The sequence below is a fragment of the Hemisphaericaspora subhashii genome, assembly GCF_019202705.1.
Source record: "Hemisphaericaspora subhashii strain CBS 10753 chromosome Unknown scaffold172, whole genome shotgun sequence".
NCBI lineage: Eukaryota > Fungi > Ascomycota > Pichiomycetes > Serinales > Debaryomycetaceae > Hemisphaericaspora > Hemisphaericaspora subhashii.
Window position 1 is genome coordinate 1 of NW_026057203.1, and position 18,211 is coordinate 18,211.

Consider the following 18,211-nt stretch of genomic DNA (forward strand, 5'->3'; position numbering starts at 1 on the left):
CAAAAGTAACACCTCCAAGAGTAGTATATTGTGGTTCACCACCAGCGATACCAGCAACTAAGAAATAAGTTTTGGTCAAATCGAATAACGGAGAAAGGGTTAAAGCAGTCATTGAAGCAGCGGCATTGATTTCACCTTCACCAATGGTAATTTGACAGACAGTGTAGTTGGTAGTACAATGAATGGTTGAGTACATTGGGGATAAACCTGGGACAGTTATGTTTTGAACAAAGTCCATTGATTGCAACCATGGGTCTCTTTCTAATTCGAACATGGAGATCACAAATGCTTTTGGTTGATAGATGGCAAATGGCTTACCGTGGGAAGTTTGGACATTGTGGTTAGTGGTTTCATCGTTTGATTTGTGTTTGATAGGTTGAGAAAGAGCCGAGCCAAGAAGACAACCGGCTACTAACAAGTTGAAAAATCTCATTTGAATTGTGTAGAAGGGATACTGGTTTGGTTCAATTGACAAGGATTCGTTGCTTGAGAATTTCCCCATTTATATAGTTTTTGGGACATCCATATTAGGCTTCGAATATTTTTTGATCAATATTTTTTGTGCCTTATTTAAGGGTGGGCTTGTTTCTCATCAAATGATTTTATATCCTGGAATCTTTGAATCCTTTTAGACAGCACAAGTAATTAGAGATGTGTCCCCTATAATCTCCACGACATTCATCTCTCGTTTTGTTTTCCATTGATTTCTTTTCGAACAATTCTTCAACATTACCAGCAAATCGATGGTCAAGATTACCTTCGTTAGTCCTACTTACGATGACCCAGGCCCCAATTTCAAACCATTTGCCCTATTATAAAAGAAAGACGGGTAGAGTAATTTCCGAAGATAATTACCTTATTAGATAAACTCAATTTCTGACTTCGTCTGCATTATTGTCTGTTCTCGAAATAGATCACAAAACTTATTTTTTTAAGTAACTCAATCTGTCAAAAATATTTTTTATGCACAAGTTTTTCCCGAGAATAAGAACAAGGGCCCCTTTATAGTCGAGTGACAAGTTTGAGCGGCTAATGATACTGAAAAGCCTCCGTCATCTCAAACTATTGACAATTTCGACTCTGGTCCCAAGTTGTTTTTTTACATGAGGAAATATATGAAACCATCACATGCTGTCTCAAATGTAGGATAAAGTAAGATGGCATTCGGGTAAAATCCCCTCTTGGAGGCGTAATCGGCACACACATTTCTTTAGCTTTTTGGTTACTTAGATGAACTTTCTGTGTCGGATATATTGAATCGGCAAGCGGGACTGAAAGGCATCTGGTCGATAGTTTGTTTCAGAACATTGCGCAATGAACTAAAAAAATTTTACGAATACATGACGAGTGTTTCCTAATTGGGAAAGAACCTCGGATGATATGTAATTATGGCATGGATCTCTTAGAATTTCACAAATACTGATTTTCATGATCTGATAGATAAAATACTAGTCTATTTGGTCATTCGGTCATCATCTATCCTTACCGGTTGGCTGAATAATACCAAGTTGGTCTAGAATAATGTGTTGTTCCAGGATTTTTGTGAAATAAATGCAGAAAAATTAGCTAGCATTGAACAACAAAAGAACGTCAAGAGTACTCGGAAATTGAGCAGGAAAGTTGCCCGTATTACATGTAGCTTGTTTATTTCCAACAAACATCAAAGCGAAATGTCTATTATAAAAACCTTCAGGGGTAACTTCGGAAATACAATTAGTTCATTTAGAGGGGTCACGTGATCTGCGATGACATGTACATTTCGACGGAGTTTTGCCACAAGAAAAGTCCAAAAAGACAACCCCATTTACAATGCTTAGGTAATCATTTAGAAGTATCGGCTGTGGCTACTCGGGAGAAAACATCTACAGAAAAATCCATAGGCTTTAAGTCCTAAGCAAGTTACTTAGAATCTGGGGAAAAAACCGGAAAAATCATACCATAATCTTCCCGTGTGAAATTAGACAAGGCTTTTTTCGGTTGTCGGCATTTCGTCGAAGATATTTGTATCAGATTCATAAACTCCTTATTAGAGAACTATCTAAGAAACACGATTCCAAAGTGCCAAGAATCTATTGTTTATGTCCGTAAGGACAATGAACCTTTGCGGTGGAAAACACGGAAAAATTATTCTGGATGAATAATCTTTGCGAGAATGGTCCAAGAAACGGCACTTTTCTCCAAGTCTATTGTATTCATTTCACTTCCGACGCTATAATCAGGAGGTTCTATTGAACCACAAACCACATTTCACTTGATATCTTGATTGCTGCTATCCTCAAGAACTGGCGTGGGAGGGGAATTAAACCCATTAATATTACGCTCCAGAAGTTTACGCTGAAGAATGACCCTGACTACATGTGAGTAACGAAAAATAGATGGTGAATGATACAATAACATTACGGGAAAAGTAGGCATTCGTTTCAAATACCTCTTGCAATTTTCCTATAGCTCAAAGAGATCCAAAATGTTCAGAATCACGTCTTCAAATTATACACATCTTATGAAGCTCAGTAAAAAAAAGAAGAGGTACATATTTTCTCCAACTGAGCCAATATAACAATGCAAAAGTACAGGAAAGACTAGGTATACCGGAAGGATAACCCTCTCGATAGTGAAACTTTGCCGGCAAGCAACCTCAATATTTATTGTGTAGAAGAAAATGTGTAAGTTCGGGTAGATGTAATGATTATTTTTTCCGCTATTGTTCTGATCCAGATGATACATCTTCCCGAACCCTACCCCAGATAGTTTTCGACGAACAACTACAAAGATCAATTAATATACTTTGTGGGGATGAATTACTTTAAAGTGAATCCTCAGCAATATAAATATGCTTGAAAGAACTTCAGAAGCAGTGAGAATTTGTTCTCTTATTTTTCAGAGATCATCAAATCAAAAACACATTTACAAAGATGCATGGAGGAGCCGACGGTAATAACGTGCAAGAATTAATTGCACAAAGACGTTTACAATTAGCAGGAAAAAGTGGACTTTCAGGATTAGCTGCAAACAAGAAATCCATGTTCATTGCCATATTTGCCTCTCTTGGTGGTCTAGTCTATGGTTATAACCAAGGAATGTTTGGTCAAGTTTCTAGTATGCCTTCATTCGAAAAAGCGTCAGGAGTTGGGACCATTCAAGATAATCCAATTTTACAAGGTTTATTAACTTCGATTTTGGAATTAGGTGCCTGGATAGGTGTTTTGATGAATGGGTTTGTAGCTGATAAGTTTGGAAGAAGATGGTCAGTTGTTTTTGGGGTCCTTTGGTTTTTCGTTGGTGTTATTGTTCAAGCTTGCACCCATGGCGGTGATTACAACTTTATTCTCGGTGGTAGATTTGTGGTCGGGGTTGGGGTTGGTATACTTTCGATGGTTGTCCCATTGTATAATGCTGAAGTTTCTCCACCTGAAATCAGAGGGTCTTTAGTTGCTTTACAACAATTAGCTATTACATTCGGGATTATGATTTCATATTGGATCACATATGGTACTGACTATATTGGAGGATCTGGAGAAAAGCAAAGCTCTGCTGCTTGGTTGGTTCCAATTTGTATCCAAATAGCCCCTGCATTGATTTTGGGTTCTTGTATTTTCCTTATGCCAGAGTCTCCAAGATGGTTAATGAATGAAGGACAAGAAGAAAAGTGTTTAGACGTTCTTGCCAAATTGAGAGGCTTGGATAAAAACAACGATTTGATTCAAATGGAGTACCTCGAAATGAAAGCTCAGAGAATCTTCGAAAAGGAATTAGAAGTTAGCGCATACCCTCATTTACAAGATGGGTCTACTTTATCCAACTTTAAAATTGGGTTTTTGAAGTACAAGTCGATGATTACCCATTATCCCACCTTCAAGAGAGTTTCTGTTGCTTGTTTGATTATGATGTTCCAACAATGGAGTGGCGCTAATTTCATTTTATACTATGCACCATTCATCTTCAACTCCTTGGGTTTATCAGGGAGAACAATCTCCTTATTAGCTTCGGGTGTCGTTGGTATTGCGATGTTCGTTGCAACTATCCCAGCGGTCTTATGGGTTGATCAATTAGGTAGAAAACCAGTCTTGATCTCTGGTGCAATCATTATGGGTCTGTGTCACTTTATAGTTGCAGGTGTTTTAGGTGGTTACGGTGGAGATTTTACAGGACATGCAGGTGCAGGTTGGGCTGCTGTTGTTTTCGTCTGGCTCTTTGCTGTCGCGTATGGTTATTCTTGGGGTCCATGTGGTTGGGTCATCACAGCCGAAGTCTTTCCGTTAGGTATGAGAGCTAAGGGGGTGTCCATTGGTGCATCATCGAATTGGTTGAACAATTTTGGTGTTGCTATGGCAACTCCAGATTTCGTAGCTAAAGCTAAGTATGGTGCGTACATTTTCTTAGGTTTGATGTGTATCTTCGGTGCTGTTTATGTTTACTTCTTCTGTCCTGAAACCAAGGGAAGAACATTAGATGAAATAGATGAATTATTCGGTGATACTTCTGGAACATCCAAGAGAGAAAGTGCTATTCATAACAGAATCCTCAAGGAAGTTGGATTAGTAGACTTAATGGGTATTAAAAATTTGGATTCGGACCTGAAGGAGGAGGAAATTGCGACAGAGCTTGCTGATGTTGAAACTCAGAGCACTTGAAAGAACAAGGTTTCTTTTTAGCTAGTGTAGTTATGTTTTTAGTTCTCTTAGTTCATATCACACCGTGTATGTGTTTAAATTATAAAATATACAATTTGAAATAATTAACCGTGATGAGAAGACTAAGTTGGATCCATTTTTGAGATGACATTGTAGCCGTTTTGAAAACCACCAATTTACCTTCGTATACCGCAAAAAACTCATAACTTTGATGATGTCAGTAAAGATGCCATTCTTGACCTTCCTCAGAAAAGTTTCATAATTTGCGACATATGTCTGTAATTATGAGGTAGTAGAGGAGCTTGTAAAATAAACAATGGAAACACCCACTCCGAATTATACTTCGAGCGATGCGGGACTTCCAAACTGTTCCCCATCGATTTACTTTGTGTCGGGAAACAATAGGAAAAAACAAGGAAGGTGGTATTATCAAGTAGACCACTCTTCCCCAAGGGGGCTCCGACACCCTGATATCCCGAGCGGTGTGTGTGTTAAGCAGCGTGTGTGTATTTGCCAAAGGTTCAGAATATTTTTTCCAAGGCTTTTCCGTTTATTCTAGCTTTTGTTACCAAAAATTCACTTAGCATGGAAAAACCAGATGCATAAAATTTCCATAAAGTAGATGCAAGGAATACGTCATACTTTGTTTCAAAGGTCAACGTCAGCATCAGATGAACTAATTAAAGGTCTCGAGAGTACATGTCCGATACATACTGAATATTATCTAGCCAGCATGCTACCGCCTTACTGAGCCTTCCAAAAAAGAAATCAATGTCGCCGAAGAATCCGGAAAATCTTTCAGTTCGCCGAGGGAATAAAAAATAATGCTGCAGTCCGTGTGCAGTATCGCAAAACACTTAGGAGATAGATTGGCATTAGAGGGGCTAGAGGAGTCGCCGAAACGAGTACCCTCTATCGAAGAAGGTAGTATACTCTTCCTTTATTGTAACTCCTTTACCTGGAGAAAATACGGAGAAATAACGCAAGGCTTATTAGATGCCATTTATATGACGTTTTTTAGATCGCAAAAATTTTTTGTTGCAAATGAAAAAATAGAATAATGTTGTACAAAAGAAATTCCGAAATTAAACGGTTGAGGGGAAGGTTAATCCCCGGCAATAAGAATAGGTTTCCTTTATAGTGACCGGATCGCTTTTGTATCCTATTGTCTACATTTGGAATGTGTTACTTGTCCCGGCGGATTATTTATTATTTTTTGCAAGTAAATACCGATTATTTTTTATTATGGATTATTCTATCAATGGAAAAGTTATTCCTGGATATGTGTGACACAATAACAATTACCAGATCGAAATAATTTACTATTGTGGTCCTGTGGGGAGTGCAGTTGGGGAAGGTGCATCATAGTGGTGGAGGAATCCCAGAAAGTTTGCTGCTTAGTGACATAAGTTCCTTGTCATTGTACAACCACAACAGGCGGATAATTTATTTTTCTTTGGAATGGGCTTAGTCCAATAGAAGTTCAAACCTAATACTACCAATACAATAGTTTTGAGTTAGAAAAGCTGCAAATTGGATTAATTAGTTCGGGGACTCTTGCGGGGACTAGATTTGGGGAAGGTGAACCACATGGTATAGTACAAAACTCGAATACTATAAATAAAGTTCAAATTCCTCCTTAATACTATTCAAGTTTTTCCATTTTTTATTAGCAGCATTTGCATTTACTAAATATATACATATAATACATAAAAATGCACGGTGGTAGTGAAGGAAGTGAAGTGCAAGAACTCATTGCACAAAAGCGTTTACAAATCGCTGGAAAAGGTGGGATTTCTGGTCTTGTTGCCAACAAGAGATCCATGTTTATTGCCTTTTTCGCCTCTCTTGGTGGTTTAGTCTATGGTTATAATCAAGGTATGTTCGGACAAGTCTCCGGTATGGATTCCTTTTCTAAAGCTGCTGGTGTCGGTGCTATCCAAGACAACCCAGTTTTACAAGGTTTATTGACCTCCATTTTGGAATTAGGTGCCTGGATTGGTGTCTTAATGAACGGTATTGTTGCTGATAAATTCGGTAGAAGATGGTCTGTCGTCTTCGGGGTCGTTTGGTTCCTTGTCGGTGTTATTGTACAAGCTTGTACCCATGGTGGTGATTATAACTTTATCCTTGGTGGTAGATTCGTTGTCGGTGTCGGTGTAGGTATTCTTTCCATGGTTGTCCCATTATATAATGCTGAAGTCTCTCCACCTGAAATTAGAGGTTCTTTAGTTGCTTTACAACAATTGGCTATTACTTTCGGTATTATGATCTCTTATTGGATCACTTATGGTACTGATTATATTGGTGGTGAAGGCGACAATCAAAGTGCTGCTGCTTGGTTAGTTCCAATCTCTATTCAATGTGTTCCTGCTTTAATTTTAGGTTCATGTATTTTCCTCATGCCAGAATCTCCAAGATGGTTAATCAATGTCGGACAAGAAGAAAAGTGTTTAGATGTTCTTGCCAAATTGAGAGGATTAGATAAGAACAATGACTTGATTCAAATGGAATATCTTGAAATGAAAGCTCAACAATTATTCGAAAAGGAATTGGAAGTTACCGCTTACCCTCACTTACAAGATGGTTCAACCATGTCCAACATCAAGATTGGTTTCCATCAATATAAATCCATGTTCACCCATTTTTCTACTTTCAAGAGAGTTTCAGTTGCTTGTTTAATTATGACCTTCCAACAATGGACTGGTGCTAATTTCATTTTATACTACGCTCCATTCATTTTCAACTCCTTAGGTTTATCCGGTAGAACTATTTCCTTATTAGCTTCCGGTGTTGTCGGTATTGCCATGTTCGTTGCAACTATCCCAGCCGTCTTATGGGTTGATCAATTGGGTAGAAAGCCAGTCTTGATCTCCGGTGCTATTGTTATGGGTCTGTGTCATTTTATCGTTGCCGGTATCTTGGGTGGATATGGAGGAGATTTCACAGGACACGCAGGTGCTGGTTGGGCTGCAGTTGTTTTCGTTTGGATCTTCGCTATTGGATTCGGTTATTCTTGGGGTCCATGTGCTTGGGTTATTGTTTCTGAAGTCTTTTCTTTGGGTATGAGAGCTAAGGGTATTTCTATTGGTGCTTCTGCTAATTGGTTAAACAATTTTGCTGTTGCCATGGCCACGCCAGATTTCGTTGCTAGAGCTAAGTATGGTGCTTATATCTTCTTAGGTTTGATGTGTTTCTTTGGTGCTGCTTATGTTTACTTCTTCTGTCCAGAAACTAAGGGTAGAACTTTAGATGAAATTGATGAATTATTCGGTGATACTTCAGGTACTTCTAAGAGAGAAAGAGAAATCCATAACAGAATCCTTAAGGATGTTGGATTATTGGACTTGATGGGTATTAAGGATGAAGAAGATAATGAAAAGACTGAAGAAGTACACATGGAAGTTGTTGACGCTGTCGACACTGAAAGTAACTAAAAGAACAGGTTTCCTTTAGCGGCTGCTACTGTAAATTGATAGAATATAGAATAGAATTTTATATATTTAAAATAAAATATTATAGACTTTAAATTAATCGTATTGAATACGAAAAGTGTTCTTGTCTCTTGTATGATTATCTAGCTCACATTCAAATGAGCTGTAACAAATCAATGCTGGTCGAAAGATATTAACCACGGAAAATCAGAGTCAAACAAAGCACAAGGTTCATTTTCTAATATACTTACTATTTACAGAACATAAAATATCTACATAACATTCATAATCATCTTCACTTGTAAAGAAATCCAAAAATTCCGGCTTTTCTTTTCTCCAATTCCACTTCAGGAATGAACGCATCGGCACATTTCAAAATCTTTTGCACCCCACCTTTAGCATCCATATCTCTACCAATAACGTCCACAAACTTCCCTTCTGGATCCATTAAATAAAAGAAAATCGAATGGTCGACTAAATAATCTTGTCCAGGTTTGACATTTGGCGGAGTTGAGAAATAGACACGATATTGTTTACATGCATTCTTAACTTCATTATAATCACCAGTTAATCCAATTAAATCCGGATGGAAATCGGCCAAATAAGCCTTAACCACTTCCGGAGTATCTCTGGCCGGATCACAAGTAATGAAAATAGGTTGTAATTGAACATTATGAGTCTTTAATTCATCAATCATATCACCCAATTTATCCAATTCTTCGGGACAAACATCAGGACAATGACTAAAACCGAAATAAATAATCGAGAATCGTTTCATATCTGGATCTATTAAATCTTCATCAGTGAATGGTTTCCCATTGGTATCGATAAGTGAGAATGGACCACCAATTAATGGTCTCCCAACTGGTCGATTTTGTTCTAATTCTCGTTGTGTTCTTAATCTTTCCTTTTCTCTTGAGAAGAAATAAGTAACAACACCACCAACTACAACCAACACAACAATGGATTTCCAGGAGATGAATTCTTCACTGTTTTGAGGAGCCCATCTGTTTGTTGTTGGTGTACCACCGATGGCTACTCTACTTAAGGGTCTTTTCTTCTTTGGCGTTGTTTCCAGGGTTTCCTTTGTTTGTTCCTTGTTAGATTCTTGTTGTTGTAAGCATCTAATTGACGATGATAAAAGGGCACGCTGTTCAAATAATGAGACTGCTCTCAATGATGAATGTCTAAGAGACCTCAATGGGATTCTTGATAACATGATTTTGTCTTTAATTTAAGGTGAACTTCTAATGTTGATCTGATTAGAAATAAAAGTGGAACGATGAAAAATCTCCGAAGGAGGTGAAAAAAAAATCAATTTGACAAATATGTCAGCGCTACCCATGCTAAGAATAAAAAAATTCTTAAAACTCCATACTAGGAGCCTAAGGTGATATCATACATCAGTAACTTAATCACATGATGTCGACTTTTCTAATAAGGCTGTACCCATCCACAACATGTCTTTTGATTAGTTCATTCAATTGAACGAACTACTCTTGACATATCTAAGAAGGCTTCATTGCCCAATATCGGGCTTTGATACTCCCATAGTTAAAATCTTTATTCGGATCACCTACCACGGGCGCTACCAGACAAAAATCTTAAGTGTGGTGATGAGGGATGAGTGAGTATCCCTGTTGCCAAAAATGTTGAAAAATTTCAATTCTCATTCTTGCAATAAACAACCGACTTAAAAGAGACTATATATCTAACCAATGCCTAGAAAATCAGACAAGTTCAACGCCCTAATCCAGTGGGCAACATCCAATGGAACAATCATTTCTCCAAATATAACATTCCAAGAAATCTCATCCCACAATAATGGAGCAACCTACACGGCACCGACCGATGGAAATACGGATCTCTTATCCATCCCCAGCCTGATACTTATCACTTCCGAGACTGCTATTGACTATTTCAAACCTTGGGGAAAGGAAGTGAGTGAAAAGACAATAAATGTGAATTCTCTCTTGAAATTATACTTATGTCATGTTTGTTCAACAGACACAACCAATAATGAATTTAGCGCATATTTCAATATATTACCCACTTTGACAGAGATTGGATCTCCATATACATGGACGCCCGGGGATAAAGAACTCCTCAAGGGTACAAATCTTGGAAATAGTCTAAACGAAACCCTAGCCCAATTAATCGAAGAATGGTGGCAATTAATCAATCTAATCCCACAAGATTATCAAAAGCCAAGTCAACATTTTGTTAATATGAAATTTTATTATGAATATAAGTTTTATACCCTGGATGATTATTATAAATATTTCCAGGAATATGATGAGACCAATTGGACTAGTTTTGTGAATTATTTATGGGCCAGTTTGGTGTTGAAATCAAGATCGTTCCCGGCATATCTTACAAACAACCTTTCATTTGCCAAAGATAGTGCGATGTTGGTTCCGGTGTTGGATATGTTGAATCATAACCCCAAGGCACGAGTGGTTTGGGGATTCGAAGATGGGTGTTTTAAGTTTAGGAATGAAGACGGTGGGAAAGTTGGAGAAGAGGTTTATAATAACTATGGAAGAAAGGGAAATGAGGAATTGTTGTTGGCGTATGGGTTTTGTTTTGAGGAGAATGAATCGGATTCGGTGGCTTTGAAGATTAAGATACCTGAAGAGATGTTGGCAGATATTCAGAAAAATGGAGTTAAGTTGCCTACTACTAGTGATTATACTACTTCAGTTGTACGCGATGAAGATAAGAAGGAAGAAGGAGAAGAAGCTAAGGTTGAAGATTATAAGGATGGAGTTTTATTCTTCATAACTAAGGATCACATACCTGAGAATCTTATTCAAACATTCCAATATTTAGTTAGAAATGAATTAGAAGAAGAATCTGACGAAGGTATGACATTAAGAATGAAATTTGCTGGATTGAATCATTTACGTGCAGCCTTAGATCAAAAGAAGAAAATGTTAAAAGGTGGAGACATACCAAAAGATTCAAACCAAATTCATAAATATATCAAATGGTATATTAATTCTCAAACTAAAATCTATGAATCTTCAATTTCTAAAATTAAACAAATTGAAAAGGATTTATTAAAGGAACATAAATCCGATTTGATAACTTTGAAAAATGTATATAAGAAGGATATCAAATTTCAACAATCATTACTTTTATCATTGGGATTCCCAAGTTATGAATCTATTATTGAGAATCAATTTCAAGATCAATGTTGGTTATTATGGTTAATGCGTTGTTTTAATCAGGATGAATATGCCAATGAAATGGAATCAGAACAATATTTACCTGAATGGATTCAAGAATTGTTTAAAAAGGTTCAACAACAAACTAAGATTGATCCACAAGTGATTGTTAATTATCAACCAATTTATGAAATGTTATTCCCAGATATATCTACTGCAGTACCTGAAATATATGGAAAGGGGAAATGGACAGTTGATGAAATGATTATTGCTGCAAAAGTATTAGATCTTATTAGTTTCACAAGAGGGAAAGATCAAGAATGTATATTAGTAAAACAAGACAAGTAATTAAGTACAAAATACAAATAGACAAATAGGTTAATCTTTTTGAAATTAAGAATTAAAAGGATTAGATATGGTACAACGTTTATAAAAATCTATAGTAAATACTCTAATCTTCTTTAATACCACCAGCACCACTAACTTCAGCAGTTTCAATAGATTGCTTATCAGTCTTGACACCACCTGCACCACCAGTTAAAGCGTCCATAATACCTGGAGCAGCCTTGAAAGGTCTCTTTAAATCACCAGTAGCAGGAGTTCCATATAAATGAATCTTAACAATGTTAGTTTCTAAAGCAGATTTGATAGTAGAAATGGATTGCATTAATAATGGATTAGTATATTTCATATAAATATGCATAAAACCCATCATAGCCATACCAGTGAAAACAGATTTCATAGCAGAATTAACTTGTTGTAAATCATATTCTTTAACAGTAGTAACAACAGCCTTTGGTTCAGATTCACCTTGTAATGGGTTAGCAGGTTCAACATATTTTAAAGTAGTTAAATCATTCTTAGCATTAATTTTAGCTCTAACAATGAAATAAATAGTTAATGCTAAAACTTGACAAGTAATATAACCAGCTCTAGTATAAAATAAGATATCAGGATCTTCAAAGTTGATTCTTTTAGAAACTTGCATCATGACAAGCATGAGCATAATATTAGTAACAGCTGGATTCATCGTTGATTGGTTGGTTACTACTTTGATTAATGGATCAATGAAAGATGAAGAGAAGAAAGAAAGAGAAGAGTAAATAAATATTTTTAATAAAAGTTGGAGATTTTTAAATGAAAAAAAAAAAGATTTCGTTGACTGTTGTCCAATTTCTTTTGTTTGGTGAAGAAATTGAAAAGGCAAAAGGCAAAGCAAAAAAAGAAACATTCTAGAAGTTTAAAGAATATTAAAAAAAGAAAGTAATAAATTGGACACTCACTCATAGCTTTTGTATAATTTGAGTTTGTTTGCTTGATTGTAATGTAGAGTAGGTTAATGGTATTGTCATATCCACTCACTTAAGCGGTGAAATAAAACAAGCTTCAACTTACAATTTGTATATGAACAGCCATGAATGTGATTTTGAATCCAAGAAATTTTATTGCCACAAATTCTGAACCAATCACACGACCATTTTTTTTTTAATTTACTCGTTTAATTTTTCGCAACCAATTTTTATTTGCTTGTGCTTTTCACAGCCGTACATATGATATTCTGGATGACACGATAAACATTATACACATCCCTTAAGATGCCGAAACTCATTGGTTTTTACATAGAATCCTTAAACCCGAGAGCTAATCTCCCTATTACTTTTCTTTTAAAAATAGGAAACCACTTAGGAATTACCCGTCTTGCATAATTCCATATTTGCCCAACTGTGAATTAATAATTCCGATGCATGTGTATATCCTTAACTTCGCAAAAATGACAACGTTCAGACAGCCATTAGAAAATACTATGGAAATATGTTGGCTTTATTTCTTCTTTCAGCAAATATAGTCATCAAAATCGATGAGAATGTTGAGCTCGTATCAAATCAAACTACATCTGGCACACATCTTCAAACATCTTATAGGAAAACCGACAATTCATGATAGGTTTTCAAAGAGTCGAGCAGTGCACGATTGACTCTGGCAACTTAGAGCTTTGGCATGAACATAGTGAAAGATTTCATTGCTAAGAGGAGAGAAGATACAAGAGGAAAACGCAATATTCTTGGTGGATTCGCTGATGTACAGGGAATCCCTCAACCCATTTTGTTTCATTAATTATAGCGACTACAATAAGTACAACTCTCCCATCTCATGGAACCAGAGAGCTTGAAATAATAGATAGCTCAATCATGGGTTTTCTCTTGATATTTCTAATATTTATTGTTTTATTTATTTGCTATATAGTCCAACATACGACAACAAAGTATGAAGTTAATTAACCGCTTTAAAAATGTCTGAGAACGAAAAGAACGAGAAGCTCATCTGCAGTAAGAGATGAGGCGAATTCGATGTCATCTCCCGACCAATTCGAAGGCGACTGGACTGATCCACGCTCATGCCCATCATCACCAGCATCACTCGCTGGTATTGGAGAAATTGGAAACACATAGTTGTCGGCACGACGAGGAATATAGAATTTGTCAAGGAAGCTTATCAGGGATTCTACACCAGAATGTAATTCATCTTCCGACTCGTCCTCATACAACTCAAAAGATATTGAAGGAACTAAAGAAAACCCGAATGCGATCTCGTCATCGGTCATATAAGTACTCAAAATCTTTGCCGTATATGCATGATTAATATCCTTCCCAGCCCTAAACACTTGACCTAGACTGCCATTTCCTAAAGGTGCAACAGACGCCATACTAAACATTCTCTCATAGAAATGGGAATATATGGTTTCGATAGCGAGAAGCGGGCTAAACAAACCGTTCACTAAGGCCTGATCCAGGATCGTCATTCTTTTCAATCCTAAAGCTTGAAAAGATGACTCCGCATTCAGATCGTCAAAGGGGATTCTCCCTGTATATAAGTCTAAGAGATCTGGCATCTCTTGAAGTTGTTCTTTTACCCATTCGTGTGCCGCAGAACGATCCATTAAAGAATAGCCTTCATCATCATGTGTCAAGGTTTTCGCAATTTTATCCCGGCAATAGTTTTCAATATAATAATCCAATTTTTGATGTCCTTCCTCATCATTCCATACTAAATTAGTTTCATAATCACCAAACTGTCCTGTATGATTTGTATCCATTGCCATTCTACCATAGAGGTTCGCATTAACTAGTGCTGTCCTGAAAGTAGTCCACGGCCATTTAACTTTTATTTTGGCATCCCTAGTTTCAATATGTCCTAACCCTCTTAAAATAATGTTGATTCCCTCAGGCACAGATATACAATTCAATGGAAAACGTCTAAAGGGAAGATTCTGATTCAAGATGTCTAGCTGACAATTATAAAACAAGTGGTCGGCTGCCTTGAGACAAGACAGGAATATAAGAAGCTTGGCCAGGGTGGATTCGAAGCCAAACATATCGTCCTCTCTAGCTAAAGTCAATATATACAATCGACAAAGTCGAATTGGAAAGGAATCATCAAGTTGAAAGGTCCCTGTAATATTCTTTCTTGTCGTATTCTTTGGATTGACTGTACTGTTTTCAACAGACAGAGCGTTCGCAGACAGATTATCAACTCGCTTGGGAAACCGGTTTAGTAGATGATACACCAAAACAAGGGTCATAATTGAATTTGAATAGAAAATAAAACTGGATGAGATTTCTTGTAATTCTGTCCAAAGAGTTGTATCAAATCTACGGATTTGGTAGCTAATTTATATCTACTCACACCTACTCAAATGTTGGGCTGGGCAGAGCCTAAAGAACTATCAAATCTTAAATTCCCCGAAATATAATATAAGGCTACAGTTGGGGAATGGCTTATCCTATTTTTTTGACCAATATTAGTAATTGCTGCAAAAATATTTTGTTCGTAGTTCTTATCCCTCCACCAATTCATTCCTCAAAAAAAACTGTTGCAACCATTTTGACGAACATTATGCACTCTTATCTTGAGAGCATTCTGCTATCAAGCAAATTACCTACAAGGCCGTAGCCATTAGTATATTTCTACTGATTTGGAATCAGTACTTCTTTTCCATTCTTGTTTTTCGTATAAAAAAATATTCCCTATGTTTGTCCCCTCCTCTCAGCCCACAAAAAGTTTTTATATAGTTACCTACAACAGGCTAAACCCTAAATATTATCTAAACATAGAGGATGCCCTTGACTGAGCAGAGGTGAAGTTCACATGGGTATGCGGGCGAAATGCATTTACGCGCACTCCATGGGACTCCATTCTGCGATTCTAGGACCAGGTCAATTGCGCGTTTCCGACGACTGGACCTCCGCCTGGCGTAGATACAAGAATTGAAATAGGAATAATAATTATACGGTTTAAAGCCTGTTGTTTTCAAGTTTCTCTTATGTGTCATCCAAGATTATGCATGATCTATCATGAGTCTCTACACAAGCTTGCTGGGATAATAAAAGTGGGCTGTCACCAGCAAATGTATCATTCAAATTATCAGTTTAACAAGATGTCTTCTATTCTGGAGGGAGTCACTTGCTCGATATCAGAAAATAACCAATATTCTACAAAACAATGCTTTGTGTCTGAACTCACTTTACCTAACCAATGGACGTAAAGAGTCACAGGATACCTCATATACAGAAGATTAAAGAGTTAAAAAACAGTTAATAAATTAACAAAATCTTTGACTTTTTGCAAACTCGAGCCTGTGATACTAGAATGAGATGTAGGTTGGATTGACGTCGTCCACGAATTACTTAACCAATTCATTAAAACAACCTTCAACCTACCATTGAAAGAAGAATTTGAATTTAAAATTTTTATTGATTCTGAGCTAATCACCCAACTATACAATACTATTCGGAATGAGACAATAACCATTTTAACCACATATTGAAACTAATTGGGTTTACATAGGATCTGTAAAGCCGAGAGTTGGCTATATTATTATCAATATTTTGCTTTAAACATATGATTGTGATTACACAATTCCGGTGCTTGTGGTAAGTAGCGGTTATGTGGTCCTTCCTAATAGGATTAATCACGGAGAAACATGACTTTCACCGGTCGCTAGTAAGTATGTGGCACGGAAGAGCTGCGGACGAGGTTCCTGTGTGTGTAATTTGTTACATTATGGTGATTTCTGAAAATGCCTTGATCCGCTCGGCCAACTCAATCATGGTTGTTCTCTTGATATTCCTAGTGTTTATTGTTTTATCTATTTGCTACATACTCAAACGTATTATACGGGTCAAAATATGAAGTTATCACTCTTAGAAGTGTTTGAGAAAGAAACGAGCAGTAAGCAGGTCTCCAGGGATACGTGATGTGAATTCGATGTCAGCTTCTGACCCGTCCGAAGCTGATTGGACGGACTCATGCTTTTGGGCATCATCCTTAGCATCACTCATTAAATAACCTCTTTAACCTTTGTGTTTCAAGAGACGTACTGGTCCATATATCTTAAACTCAAGGAAGCTTATCAGGGATTTTCCAGCAAAATGCAATTTGCCGTCATAGTCTTCCTCATAGTTCATTTTAAAAGATATCGAAGGAACTAAAGAAAACCCGTATGCGATCTCGTCATCGGTCATGTAAGTACTCAAAATCCTTGCCATATATGCATGATTCTTATCCTTTCCAGCCTTAAACACTTGACCAAGACTACCATTTCCTAAAGGTGCAAGTGCTTGATCGATCCTTCGATTTCCTAAAGGTGCAAGATATCTCATGGAAAACAATTGGTCATATAAACAGGAATATGTGTTTTCGATGGCACGAAGAGGATCAAGCAACCCCTTCACTAAAACTTCATCCAGGATTGTCATTCTTTTTAATCCTAAAGTTTGAAAAACTGGCTCCACATTCGGATCGTCAAAGGGGATTCTCCCTGTATATAAGCCTAAGAGAACAGGCATCTCTTCAAGTTGTTCTTTCACCCATTCGTATGCTGCGAAACAATCAGTTAAAGAATAGCCTTCATCATCAGGCAAAGTTTTAGCAACTTTATCCTTCCAATAGTTTTCAATATAGTGTTCCAATTTTTGATGTCCTTCCTCGTCGTTCCAAACTAAATTAGTTTCATAGTGACCAATATTGCCTTTATGGTTTGTATCCATAGCCATTCTACCATAGAGATTTGCATTAACTAGTGCTGTTCTGAAAGTGGTCCATGGCCATCTGACTTTTATATTGACATCCTTAGTTCTGATATCACCTAATCCTGTTAAAAGAATATCTATTCCTTTTGGCACATATATCCCAATGGAAAAATTCTAAATAGAATATTCTCCCTCAAGACGTCTCGACAACTGTAAAACAAGTGGTTTGCAGCTTTAAGACAAGACATGAATACAAGGAGATTGGCCACGATACTGCGTTCCTTGGCTTCTAACCCAATCATATTATTATCTTCAGTTAAAGTCAATATGAACAAGCGACAAATTCGAATTGGAAAGGAATCATCAAGTTGAAACGTTCCTGTTATATTCTTTCTTGTCGTAATCAGATTGTTTAGAGAGTCGGAACTGGTTGGAGCGGTGGACAGATGAGTGAACCCCTTGATCAAATCATATACTGTATCGTTCTGTTGCGTCATAATTGAATTTGAGTAGAAAACAAAAACTGAATGAGTATTCATATAATAAAAAAACAATCAAATCTGGGGATTTGGCCGCTAATATATATTCTCAAACAGGGCTCAATGTTGGGCTGGGCTGAGTCTAAAGAACTATCGTAAATCCTGAATCCTCTAAAATACGATATAAGTCCACAGGTGGGGAACGGCTGATCCCATTTTTTTGCGCAATATGACGTAATTACCGTAATTGCTGCAAAAAATATTTAGTTCTTATCCGTTCACCAATTAAATCCTCAAAAAACCTCTGCCTATGTTGATGAACAGAATGTAGATCGAGAGTCTTTATATATCAATCGAATTATCTACAATGTCATAGCCATTAGCATATTAAATTGGAATCCGTAGTTCTTGTCTATTCTCGTTTTTCGTATAGGTACAGCACAGATTGAAAAATATTCGGCTTGTCCC

General features: G+C 36.9%; 8 protein-coding genes across 8 annotated transcripts; 3 read left to right on the plus strand and 5 right to left on the minus strand. All coding sequences in view use genetic code 12, as the record gives it.

Moving 5' to 3' along the window:
- On the minus strand, nt 1-433 carry J8A68_000306 (uncharacterized protein; the record flags this gene model as incomplete). Its single annotated transcript, XM_049406902.1, has 1 exon — nt 1-433. A coding segment is annotated over one exon (433 nt), but the record flags the coding sequence as incomplete, so codon positions are not given.
- A 2,479-nt stretch (nt 434-2,912) lies between these two features.
- On the plus strand, nt 2,913-4,631 carry J8A68_000307 (uncharacterized protein; the record flags this gene model as incomplete). Its single annotated transcript, XM_049406914.1, has 1 exon — nt 2,913-4,631. One exon carries the CDS (start codon nt 2,913-2,915, stop codon nt 4,629-4,631), a length of 1,719 nt encoding a protein of 572 aa, XP_049266381.1.
- A 1,715-nt stretch (nt 4,632-6,346) lies between these two features.
- On the plus strand, nt 6,347-8,068 carry J8A68_000308 (uncharacterized protein; the record flags this gene model as incomplete). The annotated part of the gene is made up of 1 exon (XM_049406925.1): nt 6,347-8,068. One exon carries the CDS (start codon nt 6,347-6,349, stop codon nt 8,066-8,068), a length of 1,722 nt encoding a protein of 573 aa, XP_049266382.1.
- Nucleotides 8,069-8,360: 292 nt separating this feature from the next.
- SCO1 (Cu-binding protein) lies at nt 8,361-9,284 on the minus strand (the record flags this gene model as incomplete). The annotated part of the gene is made up of 1 exon (XM_049406936.1): nt 8,361-9,284. The coding sequence occupies one exon, from the start codon at nt 9,282-9,284 to the stop codon at nt 8,361-8,363; it is 924 nt and encodes a 307-aa protein (XP_049266383.1).
- A 499-nt stretch (nt 9,285-9,783) lies between these two features.
- Nucleotides 9,784-11,583, plus strand: J8A68_000310 (protein-lysine N-methyltransferase; the record flags this gene model as incomplete). Its single annotated transcript, XM_049406947.1, has 1 exon — nt 9,784-11,583. One exon carries the CDS (start codon nt 9,784-9,786, stop codon nt 11,581-11,583), a length of 1,800 nt encoding a protein of 599 aa, XP_049266384.1.
- Nucleotides 11,584-11,686: 103 nt separating this feature from the next.
- PHO88 (Pho88p) lies at nt 11,687-12,265 on the minus strand (the record flags this gene model as incomplete). Its single annotated transcript, XM_049406958.1, has 1 exon — nt 11,687-12,265. One exon carries the CDS (start codon nt 12,263-12,265, stop codon nt 11,687-11,689), a length of 579 nt encoding a protein of 192 aa, XP_049266385.1.
- A 1,254-nt stretch (nt 12,266-13,519) lies between these two features.
- On the minus strand, nt 13,520-14,815 carry J8A68_000312 (uncharacterized protein; the record flags this gene model as incomplete). The annotated part of the gene is made up of 1 exon (XM_049406969.1): nt 13,520-14,815. One exon carries the CDS (start codon nt 14,813-14,815, stop codon nt 13,520-13,522), a length of 1,296 nt encoding a protein of 431 aa, XP_049266386.1.
- A 1,771-nt stretch (nt 14,816-16,586) lies between these two features.
- On the minus strand, nt 16,587-17,761 carry J8A68_000313 (uncharacterized protein; the record flags this gene model as incomplete). Its single annotated transcript, XM_049406980.1, has 2 exons — nt 16,587-17,438; nt 17,519-17,761. The coding sequence occupies 2 exons, from the start codon at nt 17,759-17,761 to the stop codon at nt 16,587-16,589; spliced, it is 1,095 nt and encodes a 364-aa protein (XP_049266387.1).
- Between the last annotated feature and the right edge of the window lie 450 nt (nt 17,762-18,211).